At 38.0% G+C, this 15,637-nt stretch overlaps 1 protein-coding gene and 1 long non-coding RNA gene across 2 annotated transcripts; one reads left to right on the top strand and one right to left on the bottom strand.

The window, feature by feature from the left end:
• Positions 1 to 3,258: 3,258 nt before the first annotated feature.
• LOC108610033 (uncharacterized) lies at positions 3,259 to 13,515 on the bottom strand. Its single transcript, XM_089465073.1, is given in 11 exon segments — positions 3,259 to 3,926; positions 5,740 to 6,496; positions 6,566 to 6,737; positions 7,527 to 7,688; positions 7,747 to 7,902; positions 8,001 to 8,302; positions 8,417 to 8,590; positions 9,985 to 10,126; positions 10,231 to 10,376; positions 10,495 to 12,005; positions 13,296 to 13,515. Coding segments are annotated over 10 exon segments (3,612 nt in total). The 5' UTR covers positions 11,708 to 12,005; positions 13,296 to 13,515; the 3' UTR covers positions 3,259 to 3,538.
• Positions 3,888 to 8,556, top strand: LOC149269728 (uncharacterized). Its single transcript, XR_016269352.1, has 3 exons — positions 3,888 to 4,298; positions 5,253 to 8,322; positions 8,422 to 8,556. It is a non-coding gene; the product is annotated as an uncharacterized LOC149269728 (long non-coding RNA).
• Positions 13,516 to 15,637: the final 2,122 nt, after the last annotated feature.

Here is a 15,637-nt window from a genome sequence, read left to right as displayed (position 1 = left end):
CGCACAGTGCGCCAGCATAATGCATGAAAAATTGAGCATGTCATTGACGCCGTCGCCCATTGTTATTGTTGCTGTTGCTGTCTCGATTGTTGTTGTTGTTGTCGACTGTTTTGTAGTCTAGGCACGTTCCATAACGTTGCTCCGGGCTATATGTACATATTATAAAACGGAAATGGAGCCTGACTTCAACTTCGCTTTGGGGTCAAAGTTTTTAATCGCCTGGCATTAGAGTCGTGTGTGTGGGCGTGTGTGTAGGCGTGTATTTTCGCTCGCACAAATTGACGCTTTATGTTAATGCCATTAATTAATAAATAAAATATGACATTTGCGTGAACCTTTTCGGGTCTAGGATTTTATTAATTTTTAGCACGTAATAAATAAAAGTTTATTGCGGTTTTTGACTCCGCCCAAAGGACCTGCGCGATCCGTGGCTAACCCCGAGCTGTGAATTTAATATCCACTCCTGCGGCGGCTCATTCAGCTTGCAGCTGAGACCCAGAATTAGAGGCTTTGCAATTTACGATTTTCTATTTGCTTTATTTTAACATTTATCACTAAGCTACCAATGATAAAGAGTTACAAATTCAATTATTAAAGTACAAGTTTTATGAGTAGCCAGCGAAAAGATCTCGCAACGGCGCCTAGTTCAAAAATTTGCATATCTAATGTAATGTTTTTAACTACAATTTTACCTTAAGTTAAATAGTTTTATTTTCTTTTTAATTTTCTTTTAGTTTTTTGACAAATTGAAATAGTATTTTGTTTCGAGCGTAGATTGGCGCATTTAGATATGCATGAATTATGTGTGAGTGCGTGTGTCAGTGTATATGTGGGTGCATGTGAGTGTGGGTGTTTGTGTGTGTGTAAATAATTTATGTTAAATTTATGCAAACTTTTTGCACTGAACACAAATGGCGCAAATTGCGTCACACGAAAAGAAAATGAAAAGTTTTTTTTTTTTTCTTTTTTCTTATGAGTTTTGATAAAATTGTTTTTGAGCAGAATTTATATGTAATTACGCGGTTATTTTTTATGACATCGAAATTTTCAGTTTGTCCGTTTTTGACATTTATTTTATAGTAAATTGGCTTTTATTGCATATTTTGGCAGTTTGTTGGTGTTGCTCAAGGCAATATTTTGCGTATTTTGGATACCCCTGCAGACTGTTTCAAATATCTATCAATAAATTACCAAGCCCGCATTAAATGCTACCCCCCTGTGCTGAGCTAAAATATATCATTGCGATAGGACAGGTGTTGACACATAACGGGAGCGAAACTGTTTCACAATGTTTTGTTGATGGCAAAAATGAAAAGCGCAAATTAGCCAGCAATTTAACATATTTGAATAGAATTTGAGTGGAGTGCGGTAGCTGGTTCATTCATAATTCAGTTGGCATTTCTATTTATTTCAACTATGGTCGAATTACTTTAATTGAAATGTTAACTAAATTTATTAAAAATTTGGTATATTTAAGCTAAGATAGCTTGTCAAAAATTTCGGAGATAAAATTAAATTTAATTATTGGCTTCTTAGATATGTTGAATCTAGAATCTAAAAGTAAAGGAAAACAATAATACCCTGATTTACCATTTTCATTGGGATTACTGAGATAAGCACTAAGTCCTTTAATATAAGTATAATATGAGAACATATTAGTAATGTTTCACTAATGCTATTACTGGCACATAATATGAAATTTTAATTTATGTTTTTAGTGAAGGAACGGAATTTACTTTTTTTTTTTTAACTTTTGGAGAACTTTTTGAAATTAAGATGGTTTAGCTTAGGCGTGATTCTTGCTTACTAAATCTGGCATGTGTTATTAGATTTATTTATTTAAGCACTCATTTTGTTTTGATTATCATGCATCTACATTGGAGTGTAAATAGCTTCAAGTTTTGGCCAGTCCCTATCCTCAACGACCATAAGTCTTATGAAAATTTGTTTACACAAATCCAGAAATCACTTTTCAGCTTCCGCTTCGATGCCTGCTCGTATTGGAAAAGTCATTTAGTGTGGCAAAACTTTGGTCTTACTTAAATCAACTTTCGTGGTTTGAGAACTTTACTTCGGCACCAAACGACAGAGGAGAGCGGAAAAGTATTAGATGCATCGCTTTTATGGTTAGTTATTGAGTTTGGAATCATTTCACGTCGGTCACTGCCAAAAGTAATCTAAATTAACTGTTCATAAATTTAATAAATGATAAACCTTAAACTTGTATGTAATGGCTCAAAGAAAATAAAAAAGCTTAAATCTTTTTTTTTTTTTTTTTTTTTTTTTTTTTTTTTTTTTTTTTTTTGAAACAAAGTAAGAAAATTTCTAAAGTTATCTAAATAAAATTAGAAAGTTAGGTTAGACAAATATTGTCTATGTTTCGTTCCTTAACAGACAATCATTCTCAGCTATTTCAACTACACTAAATCCATATTAGTTTCTCTAACTTGTCTGCAAGGGTATACGATCTTCGGTATACCGTAGATATTTCAATAGTATTTTTAGTTCATTCATTAATTTAATGAATTCAAGGCTTAGTTTATGTTGAATATAATTGAATTTGCGCCTCGTTTAATTGTTGAATTTACAATTCAAATTTAATTTCTGTTCACTCCTTGTCTTAACTCAATTCTGTTTAAGTATTTGCACATATGTCCCTTTCACAATTAATTAGTTACCTGGCTGCTTGGAGTTAAAATGATGACATCAATGTGATATTATTGATATCACCGTATTATCTTAATATGCGCTTCTTTAAAAATAAGGCTCAATCCCACAACGAATGGTAAAATTGGCAAAAGTGCTTCGAGTATTTTCGCACGCGGCCAACTACATGTAAATATGCATATACAAATATGTATACATATATGGAATATTGAATTTAAAAATAAAGTACTGAAAGTGTGCCGTCGCCCGTATAATTGGCACGACTCGAGTATATTTCGTATTGGTATCGGTGGATAATTTGTATGTTTGTATTAAAATGGACCATTTAATATGTGTTCGACCCGCTCTGGTGTTTGACCTCTTTGTTTATTCGTTTGTTAATATTTATCTTTCGATTTTTATTTTATTCTTCTGTTGTTTGTTCTTTGTTGCGTTTTCTTTTGTTATGATAATTTTTTGCCTGGTAGCAAAGTTCATTTAAATACTTTTGTATTGAGACAATGATAAAGCTTTTCGTCTGCTAACAGTATGAGTGTGTTAGTGTGAGAGAGTTTGTGTAGGTGTGTGTGTGTGTGAGTTTTATTAATCTTAGTTTATGTTTTAGAAATCGACAAATTCAATGCGCTGAAACCGCACAGAATAGTATTGTATATCATAATAGGTTTAGAGTTTTTAGAAAATTCATCAAGTTGCGACTTTTATTTTGTTTTTTGTTGTTTGTGTTTTTCTTTTTTCTTTGTGGGATTTTTCGACTTGGATTTTAGCACGTGCTACTAACTACGACAAAAGACTAGAAAGAAGTGACAATTCGGAATTCGATTCACGTAACTGGAGTACACTACAAAATAACTCTAAGTCAGCCCGCCCGCTCCTAGACGGAGGTGGTGATTTGCTCTACGAAATGAACGGGACGACTTAGCGATTGAGAACGCTTCAGCCGGCATTGCGGATTGCTTCTGGATGCCTGACAGCTGCTGCCAGCTCCTGCTCCTGCTCCTGTTCCGGCATGGCGACTCTGTCGATGTGGCGTTCGCTGCAATGAGGCGTAGGCGTGCGGCACGTAGATAAACTCACGGGATGGCCCAGCCCCAGCTGCCAGGCCGGCCCCATGACGGCAGTTACACTGCTGCGACATGGTCGATAGGCCCTCTGGCACGCTGCGACTGCGTGCCGAACTGCCGCCGCCGACGCCGCCTCCTCCTCCATACGTGGTCGAGTTGGGACTGCAAGTACATATGAGTGGCTGCCTGTCCTGAGATCTGCAAATAAACACGTCGACAGTCAGAGAGAGAGAGAGAGAGAGAGAGAAAGAGAGATGTGTAGAGAGTGAGATGGGGAGACACTCTAGAGACCTGCTTCAGCTGCATAAATAGCGCAAGTGCAAGTGCAATGATGTTGTTGACATTTTGTTGACGCCGACACGAAGCCGAACAACTACACATTGCCTTTCGAGGGCTTCACGGCATTTGCCACCAGCGCGTCAGTAGTTTGGATAATTGAACGTCAGTTACCCGTTAACTAGCCAATCCATGCCGCCCACCCATTACACATTACCGAAAAACCTAATCAAGCCGAATGCAAGCACTCAGCCTCGATTGCCGTCAAGTGCATACAGTTAACATGGCATACAGGTTCGTTCATTCAAGTAATCATTCAAATATTCGAGTATTATTATCAGAAGTTCATTTACCCATTCAATAAATTCTGTGGGAAATTCGCGGCTAAGAAATATTACATTTACATAAAAATATAAAATATTAATAAATATTCTTGTGGCATTTATATCTATTAAGCTTCGAGTCTTAAATGATATTCTGATTCAATCAATGATTGACTGACACTTGGGTCCGCTTTTGATTATTTCAGTTTTAGTTAATTGATTGATTAACCACATAATATTGAATATCTTATAGCCTCGTTGACTGAGTAAGCTTTTGATTGAACTAATGATTGATTGTAAGACTCAAATTGACTTGAAAAGAGATTGATGACCAATTGACTGACTAATTGAGAAACGTTTGAAACGGTATGCTCAATCAAAGATTGATTGACTATCTGAGTCAGCAATAAAATGCTGATTGAAGTAATAATTAATTGATTGACTGAATGACTAAATGACTGAATGAATTTCTGTTAGCTTGACTGAATATATTATTTTGCTTAAGTTTAGTTTTATTGACCCTAGATTGATTGACTGCTTTTAAAAATTTACACATGTAATTATTTTAATTAAATAAATGACTGATCGACTGACAACTAAAGTAAGTCATTTAAAGGCTGATTGGATACTAATTGATTGATTAATTGATTGACTTGTCAATTCATTGACTGATTTGCATTATGTTATTGACATATAAGTTTTGACTGATTTACTGGTTCATTCACTGACGGACTAGCTGATTGACTCATTTGCTTACTCGCTGTATGTCTGATTGACTAACACGCCAAGTGATAAGTCGTCTAATTGACTAAATGATTTACTGACTAATTGATTGCCTAACTGGTTGAATGATTTACTGACTGATTGACGCCAGCATGGTTCACTAATTAACTGACTGACTGACCAACTAATTGACTTATTTCAGATCTAATAAGCACACAAATTAAACTGTGAGGATAACGCCACTGCAATTTGTAAGCAAGCAACATTCTGATGCCAGCAAGTGAAGGATGGACGTTCACTTTTTTACATTTCATGCTGTAAATTGATGATAGAAACGAAAAGGAAAAGGTTTGCTTTCACTGAAGCAAGATGCTGTCAAACTCATGCTTTACTAATGAACTCTCAAAAATCAATCTGAGGTATGGGAATTCCAAGTGGAGATTTGCTAAGCGAATCTAGCATTGATATACCGCTAATATATATGGAGGTTTGCTCAAATTAAATATAAGAAATGAATCAAATTATCTGTCTGTACAGCTTTGATTAGAGTCCCGCTGTAAAATAGCTTGATTGGCTTATCTAATTTAGCACTAATACTGGCTTTAGCAAAGCCAGCCTTTAGCCGTAAACACTAATTAGGTACAAGCAGCTCTTGCTCGCCAGATATCAAGTGCATCGATCTTACTTACTTGGGCGACCTGCGACAGCCGAGCTCGTAGGTGCTGTGCCAGCTGCAGTACATCTGGCCGTCGCAGCAGTTGTGCTGCTGGATGAAGGAGAGGCTGCGCTGCAGTCGCTTGCCCATCTTGGCGCCGATGCTGCCCTGGCCCAGCTGATAGGGCAGGCGGGCCGGCTGCATGTCCAGATTGTGGCAGCCCAACTGCTGGGGATGAGGATGCGGATGCGGATGCGGATGTGAATGCGGCTGTGGATGCTGGTGTGAGTGCTGATGCTGATGCGGATGCGGATGGGGATGGGGATGCTGATGTAAATGCGAATGCATATGCTGGACAGGCAGATGATGATGATGTGGCGTGGGCGTGGGCGTGGCAAGCGGCTGTTGCAGCATGTGACGTTGACAATAGTGGGGATTGCTGGCCTGCAGATAAGGCTCCATTTGATTCAAACTAATGCAGCTACGGCTGAGCAAATCGGGAGCGGGATATTCGCCATAGCCATAATCCAAGTGCAGGTTCGGCCGATGGTGGCGCGCCGAGGAGTGCCGCATCAGCATCGGCGTCGGCAGATGCCCATTGAGATTGCCGCGCTGCTGATGCTGCTGGTCCTGCGACTCGCTAATGAAGAAGATGATGATGCCCGAGATAGCAGCCGCCGCAGAGCATATATAATAGCCAGCTCGTCCATACTTCAGCGAATAGTCATTGAGAAACGAGGTGAGGGGCACACTAATCAGCACGGGCACCGACTCGACGCCCCGTATGAAGCCTGCAAAGCAGAAGTTAAGCGAGACATTAACTCCAATTGAGAGCCGTGGGGACACGGGTGAACACCTACCCCAGGCCTTTGAGAAGTGCTTCAGCTTGATGCGCTCCAGTGCCAAAATCTTCAGCGAGTACTGAAAGCCACCCAGCCCGATGCCGTACAGCCAGCTGAGTATGCAGAGTCCTTTGTAGCCCATGACAAAGGATAGGAATAGTATGGCCAGCGCCACAATGGATATAAACAGCTGCAAATGGAACGAAAGAGTTGAGTTTAATTAAGTTTTCAACTCAGATATGGGCATCTAGATTGGATGCCCACCAGCTCTGTGTATGTTAACAAATATTTCATCTTTCCCGCATTGCCCACCCGCAAAGGCACATTAGCGAGCTTACGGATTATAAAATTTAAATAATTTATATTTTAATTTGACAATTAGTTGGCCACGTTCTCGTGGTTTGGCTGAGTTTCAATTTATAGTTTTGCAGTCATTAAATAGCTTTTAAGATGGTAAATGAAAATACGTGAATTTATATTTAATTAACTAATCTTCAACAGATGAAAAAAATATTATATTATTTATTTTATGAGCTAAGCTTTCACATGATCTGTACTCTTTTATACAGCTGAATTTCAATGTCTTTATTATTCTATTAATCTATCAATCCAAATAAACTTATTGCTATTATTAATTAGGATTCAGTTTTATTTAGTTTCGAATCGGCTGATGTCAATCAATAAGGTAATTAAATAACTACTGGCTCAATCTTTTTCTCTTATGTTGGCATATATCACATCATTATTTATTTGAATGTTATGTTAGCTATATTCTGATAAATTAATCAGTCATTACCAATCGTTCAATAATTGAATCGAATTCGATATTTTTTCAAACACTTTATCAAACACTTCACCAGCAGTTGTTGACTATATAAATATAGGAATATATAAATAACCTGTAGCTATTCACAAGCACTCGGTCAAGCAGCCACATCCATATAAAGAGTATCAAAATCAAAAGCTCTTCATAACTTACCTGCGCAACAATTTTGGTATTGATCACAAATTGTCGTATGACAAAGCAGCGACGCAGCAGAGCGCCGGCCAGCACAACGCCCAGGGCCATGGAGATGCCCAGAAAGGTTTGCAGCAGCACCAGCTCCTGCACATCGGAGCCCTCCTTGGCAGCATTGAGGGCCTAGTGGACGAGAGGAAAGCTGTAAAATTGACATTAGGCGAAATTGAATTTCACTCACCATCAGGAACATGGGCGTATAGATGCCAAAGGCAGCCACACTGGAAGTCATCAATAGGATCTTAACTGTCGCCGATTTCAATGATGATATGTCCAGGAATAAGTATTTAGTGGGTGACTCCACTTCCTGCGTCAGTTTGGGCTTCTTCTCGCGCAGCTAAACACAAAAGTCACAGTCAACAACAATAGGGCTTCATATGGCTCGCTCTCTCTCACTCTCTCTCTCTCTCTCTCTCTCTCTCTCTCTTTACTCACCTTTTTGCGTTGATTTTTGAGATGTTGAATGGCACGGCGTTGCGGATGGTATAGGGAAGCCGGTCGATACATGAGGCCCATGAAAAAGCTGAGCGCCGTGAGTGCGGCAACGATTTGCAGTCCCAGGCGCCAGCCGGCCTTGCCCACGCCCTCCTTCAGGATGACGGAGAACAAAGCGATGCCAACGCCCTCGCCGGACATGGCCACCATTTCGACGAATTGCCGGCGACGCTTAAAGTAATTGCCCAGCATCACGGTGGAGGCTTCACGCACCATGGAAACGCCAATGCCAAAGACGATGCCTGCCAAGCAAACCCAAATGGTGAGCAGCACTTCCGGTATACAGCTTAAGTATATTCCCCACTCTCCCCCTCTCTGACATACGAATATATAACTTATAGACTTTATATACGCACCATAGCTAAAAACAACCTGACCGAATTCCGTGGCAAATGATGTGAACAGAATGCCCAGCGGCATCACAAGGCCCCCCACAATCGAGAGCAGACGTATGGAGCGTTTCCGGCACAGAGAGACCACAAACGGTATGGCCAGCATCGAGATGGACCAGCTCAGAGCGCCCAAGAGCTCTGCAAAGGAATTTCATAATGATTTTTGTTTTCCTTTTTGTTTTTTGTTTTTGGGTATATAAAAATACATGATAAAGAAAACATAAAAATTCACAGAGGCTAATTAATTATCAGAATTTATGCTGCTCAACAAATTTTACTAAATAATTTTGAATTTCGATTTCGGTTTACAATTTTAATTTCAGATTAAATTTAGCACATTTCTATATTAGGGTGAATATTTCAAAGGAACACAGTAAAAATACATGTAAATAATAATAACAATATTGTATATAATAAATAAAAGTTTTATTTTATGAGTAAAATTTTTATAAAATAATTTTTTTTTTTTTTTTTTTTTTTTTTAATATTAAGAGTTCCTTAGAAAGAATTAAGGTGATGAGATATGTAGGGAATTAATAAGAATTTTATTAATTGTATATATATAATAAATTGCATTTATTTATTTGAAATTTCATTAAGCCTATTGTTTCCTGTTGGAATCAAAGCTTGATGTGCCCATCAAAAGAATCAATTAAATTAAAAGTTTGCTAAGGCACATCTTTTCGTACCATAAGAAACCTAGAACAAGCTCTTCAGTTGCGAGTTTGATTGTTTGATTGTAAGTCTGCAAGACAATGACCGGAAAACAAGACTAAAGTAAGTCGAAAGTGAACTAACTTCATCATCAATTCCGAATCACAAGTAAATTGAGGTCAATATCAAAAGGTGCCCTTTGGTATTGTTTCAGGTTGTTTGAATTGTGAATACAAAGTTTTAAATAAATTGTAGCCTGAAGTTTCGACAAACTAAACTCAAGCAATGCCTGAAATGTTCTGTAGAACTGAACTTCATTGGGCAAAAACGTTGAAGGAAAGTGAAGCTAGAATAGAATTAATTAGTTTACATGAAATCGGTGATTAAAAACAAAAATGTAAGAACATATTGCGTTTACTTCTAGTAAACCAAAGTAGTTTCATAATAATGTCGGTAAAAAAAAAAAAAAAAATTAAATAAAAATAAAAATATATATACATATATACATAATATATATTTATATATATATATATATATATATATATATATATATATATATATATATATATTATGTATATATTATATATATATTATTATAATATAATATTATATTTTTTATAATATAATTTCCTTAATACATAAAATGTAATATATACTCTAATTTATTAATTTATTTGTTTACTTGTTTTATAGTATTTTAAATGCATTTATAAAAGTATATAAATTTTTGTAATACTTTAAGAGTGTACGCCTTGTCAACTGTATACAAAATTATAAACCATTCTACATTCAACTGTTTCACTTAACCAATTCGAAATATCTGGCATACAGCTACCTGTCAAGGCGTTCGCCTTTTTCATGTGCTTGACTCGACTTACCTATGCCACCTGTGTTATGCAAATGCTGCACGGCGTAGAACAGCAACAGGCCATAGCTGAGCTGGAGGCCCGTGGTGAGAATGTGCACCAGAAAGGAGACGCCACAGATGATCCAGCCCCAGCCGCCGTCCGGGTAGAAGTACTGCGGTGAATGTAGTGCAGGGCAAATGCAGTTAGTCAAGAGTTATTCGCTTTGACAGGCAGTTAGAGCGGTAATTGGACGTGCTGCTGTCCTGGCTGGCTTACCTGTCGTATGCGTGTTGTGTCCACACCCGTGCGACGCAGCGCTGGGATGTTGCGATGCAGCAAATGGAACTCACGATCGGCGAGTGCCGGAAACGCCGAGTCCTCCTCGTCGGTGATGTGGCTGGGATGGTGGGCAGTGTCAAAGCCTGCGGCACGGACAATTGAAAGTTGATTAAATAGAAAACAGCGCGCACAGCAAACTGCAGCGGACTGCAGTGGATTGCAGTGGACTGCAGTGGACTGCAGGGCAGGCTCATTACTCACCCAAGTAGCAGCCGCCGTTGGGCATAAGTGGCTTAGGAGGCGGCGGGATGCCTCTGTGCTGCTGCTGCTGCTGCTGCTGCTGCTGCTGTTGGTGCTGGTGATACCAATTATCGCAAACGCAGAGCTCGGGGGCGTAGTGGGGCGTCGGATTGTAAACGTAACAACAAGCATTCAAACTGGGATTGGGATTGGGATTCAGGTTGGCATTGGGATTGGCACCGTCCGGCGCATACCAGCGCAGGCTGGAGGCCGGTGGCGGCGGCTCCGGTTGCGGCGGCATTGAGGAGGTCGCGCAATGTCGACTGCAGGCCACATTCCCATAGCTGGGCGCATGATGGAGCTGCTGCTCGATGCTGGGCAATGTTGCATAACTGCCAAAATTGTCACAATGCCGCTTGGCGTTGCCTGGCTGCAGTGGAAAGCGGGCCGGATTCGGGGCATGGCAATGATGGGTCTGGGCCTGGCCCTGGGACTGTGCCTGTGCCTGTGCCTGGCCCTGGGCCTGTGACTGAGCTGTTGCTGGCTGTGACGGCATTGCTGGCGTTGGCATTTGAGGCTGTTCAGCGGGCAGATTGGAGAGACGCGGACATGAGACCCACCAGGCCAGCGGCTGGTTGTTAAATCGGCACTCGGCACACAAATATCGTGGTGTGCTGAGCGTGGCGGCTGCCTCCTGCCGAGCCTCTGGGCCGTTGACTGCAGCTGCAGCTGCGGCTGTCTCTTTTGCTGGCGCTGGCTTGTTGCGGCCTTGTTGCGGATGTGGATGCAGTTGCGGTTGTTGCGACTCGGGATGCTCACAGCTTAGGTTGTATCTTCGTCACAGCGCGCATTTGTTGCACAGCACGGAGCTTCTGTGCTTGGTGCGCACCAGACTCGAATATGGCCTAAGCTCACGCTCCCTGTCCTGCTCCTGCTCTTGCTCCAGGCTGCGACTCAGATTCTGCAGCTGACTCTGACTCTGACTCTGACTCTGACTCTGATTCTGATTCTGGCTGTGGCTATGGCACGTTTGGCCAACGGGCAGCAATTGGGGACAGCTGCCGTAGAGCGCTGATGAGGTATTCGATAGCCGGCGATAGTAGGACAAACGATGCTCCATATCATTGCCAGCATCCAGGGGCGTGGCACGTAGTCGCAGCGTAAGGCGTGGCAAACAGGAGCTGCGGTTCTCTCTATCACTGCAATTGCAATCGCATGTGCACTGGATGACCATTGTACAGTTCGCACCGTGTTGTATAGTGTAATAGTGTTCGTTCTGTTCTGTTCTGTTCTGCTGTCTGTTTTGCTCTCTGTTCTGTTCTCTGTTCTCTGTTCTGCTGTGTTGTGTAACGATCTGTGTGTGTGTGTCTCCACCTCAATGCGTAGAGCACATGATTCACGATGTTGACATTTTCTAGGCCAGCGCCAACCAACTATATCCAGTTGGGCTCAGCTCCGACATTTTGGGTCAACGAAATCGCCTTTTTTTTGTTTTTGTTTTTGCTGTTGTTGGTCTGCTTCTGTTTTTGGCACTGCAAAAATTGAGAACGTGCACACACATTGCATCAATAAATAAATAAATCAAAATCAATTTGTTTACTTCACGCGCACACACTCACACACACACATACACTCTGCACACATATTTGATATGCATAATTCAATTTGGTGTTTAATTGCGTGAATTTGCCATTTGGCTGCGAGCAATGCGAATTCGAGTTCAACTCGAATGGGAGACAAATTGCTGTAGCGGTCACAGTTTGAGAGCCCATTGAATTAGATAGCTTAAAAGCATTTCGGTTAGTGGTTTTTCAAATTCAAGCACTCTCTCATGTGCATTTCATGAAAGAAACACTATTGCCAGACTTAAAAGCAAGAGTTGTTCAACAAAACAGATCAATCAGTGAGTACATACTCAAAGGGCCATTATTTACATATACAAGTATAATATATTAATTTATGTGCATACACTCCTGTATATACATATTACTAAATATAATTGCAATCAATGCAATTTTATTTAAATTACCACAGAGATATGAGTAAGAGTTTTCCTTTGCTGCAACTTGAAATATTTCTTTTTTCTTCAGCGAGAAACTGCAGCAGTAATGTTAATATTTAAAATTATATTTAAATTATATACATACATAAATAAAACTGTGACAGTATAAGTATATGCATATTGTTATTATTTATACAAAATGAAATATAATAACATTGTATGATTATTATTAAGTATGAACGCAATTCGAATTTGGTATCTTAAAGAAAACAATTTAAATGAAAAGCAACGGACCGAACTATCGCATAATCATATGCATTGATAATAAAAACAAAAACATTTGCATACTTTGGGGCGTTTTGATATAAGGCATTTATTGTAAACAAACAGATTGAAAATCACAGTGAAGAAAGGAAAGAAAGAAAACAACAGAGTCTGATGTGCTTGAAATAATATGTAACAATAATATTACAATAATAAGTGTATGTTGTCTTAGAGAGTCTGACCAAATAATGCAAAATGCTACGAATTTAAACAAATTGAAAAAAATACACACATACACAAGCAAACTCATTTGCTGGAGCATATTTTTAATTTTATAATAAATCAAATTTTACAAATACATTTTTTTGGAAATTTTAAATCTTAGATTATAATTTATTACTTTATTCATTCATTTGTTTAACAATTTTCAGTAAAAAATTGTAAATTTCTTCTTGTTTATTTTAGAATTTAAGAATAGTTAATATAAACAGTTTTCTCATTAGAAGAAATTAAATTATACGACACTCAATATTTAATTTCAAATAAAGATAATTACCTTATAATGACGCTTAATAAATTCATTAGAGTTCTGCTTAAAATATTTAATACTACTGCCACAGAGCCGAACAGGTGAAGAGGACTACTGCACAGCAGACCACTTAACGACTGAGCACGGAGACACGAGGGGAGCGACTGAAGAAACAGTGCAGCAGACTTGCCTTTATATGACTGCCGACTGTCGACTCTCCCAGAGCCGAACTCACGTTTCACACTCGATCGTTAAGTGGGAAATCAGAGTAACATCTTCAGACACTTCTCTATTCAATGTGCGCATAATAGTATTAGTAAGAGAGGCTGACTAAATAATCGAAATTGAGAATGAGAATGAAATTTCAAATTAAATTAAAATAAAAGACAGTCAATAGTAGCAGCCAGAAGGCAAGAAATAAATATAAAAAAAATAAAATAATATAGAAATATATATGTATTTATATATATGCATTTGTCAAAGTTCTCTCTTTCAAATTTAATATAAAAATTAAATACAATTCAGGAAAATAATACGAATATCTACATAGTAATTAACGATAATATAATATATGCATAAAAAAACAAATCAGCATAATCTCATTAAAATACCATATTTTCCAATTGTTGCGAAAGCTGCCGAAAAAAACACACTCAGAATTTTAATTTTGTATTCCTGTGGCATTAATTAAGGCTCCGTATGGATGAAAAAGACCTTATAGCAAAAGAGCCAATCACAGTTTCAATTACAAACAGAATCACTATTCCATCGTGTGCAGACTGAATACATAATAAACAAATTTATCATCAGGCATAAAATAAGCACAACAACAAGCAACGGATTCTAGAAGCTCATGCGCCTCTTCCCTTGCTCAGCATTGAGTAATTTCCGATTGTAAGTAGCTAAATTAATAAACTGGCGTTGAATTAAACAAACAATGCGAGGGGGCTCATTCGGCTGGCAAACGATACTCATTCATCTGTGCTCAACGAGGAATCAATCATCACTTATCGACAATCACGGCACACACACACACACACACACACAAAGAACAACAGCAGTAGCAACAGCCAGAAGGACTCCGACTTGTTGAAGTATTTATAGGTCGAGTGCGTCGCATAGTTAACTGGGCTAAAATAAGATAACGGACAAGTGAGCCACATCAATTCAATTTGCGCAATAACCGCTTGGGAATTAGAAGGCGAGAATTTGATTATCACTTGAAGAGCTCGAGGTGAACTAAGTGGAGAAGGAAATAACAGAAATGACTTTAATTCGAATATTTGCAAATAGTTAATCGAGTTAAAAGTGCACGCCACAAACAAACAAGCAAACAACTTTTAGTCGCTACGCAAAAGTAGGCGTGGCAGTGGGCGATGGGCACTAAGGCCATTATTCGAGCGAGCTTTGACTTTGAGAAATTGACCAACTGATTGCTGCAGACAGTTTGGCACTTTTGTTAGTAAAGTTCTGTGTGCGCATTCATAGAAATTACAAAAAAAAAAAAAAAAAAATAGATAGACCAAAACCAAAAAACTGAGAGAATTTAACAATGAATGTGGGTCACAAATCAGTTTCGAATACACTTAGAGAATGCTTCAAGTATTTAAAACGAATTTACATAATTTATAGAAAACTTTTCAATTATGAATAATACATGGCATTATGTATTGACAACTGTATATATACAATATATGTATGTGTTTTTGTTGTTGCATGTTTTAGAATAAAATTTATGTTTTCTGTCTGCGAGATGATAAATAAAAATTCAAGAAAATTTATGTACAGTGCTTCATCGTTGAGCAGTGGCAGTCCTCTTTCAAAGCTCGAGAATAAAAATGTTTATTTAATTTATGTATGTTAAAATTCAAGCTCAAAAAGTTTCACATGGCTTTAGATATGTCAACTAGAACAAGAATTTTAAATAGGTGTTTTCCATATGGTATATATGTATGAAAGAGTGAATATATACATGAATGTATATTTGGTTTAGCTTAGTATTAAAAACTGAATAAATATTTTTATTTGATATGTGAAAACTACGCATTTATTATTATATTTATTCATTAATTTAATTAGAAAGCAAATAAGTGTGTTCTTGTCTTTGCTATAAAATCAAAATTTAATAATAATTTGACTATTATATTTTCCAATTATAGTTGAGAAATAAAACCAAGTATACATGTTAATATTAATAATTTTTAATTTCTTCAAATTCGTAAAATTTGCTAATAGAAAAGGTTTTTTATCTTATTAAATTCATGTCAATCGTTTAAGAAAAAAATTTCGATACTAAAAAATAGAATAACAATTAAAAAAATAAATTAATTAATTTCATTTAACAACAGAATATATAATAAAATAATAAA

Source organism: Drosophila arizonae, chromosome 3, assembly GCF_054131065.1.
Source record: "Drosophila arizonae isolate 15081-1271.41 chromosome 3, UAZ_ARI_1.0, whole genome shotgun sequence".
Taxonomy (NCBI): domain Eukaryota; kingdom Metazoa; phylum Arthropoda; class Insecta; order Diptera; family Drosophilidae; genus Drosophila; species Drosophila arizonae.
The sequence above is the reverse complement of the archived record's forward strand: the minus strand, read 5'-3'. Positions and strand labels throughout refer to the sequence as shown.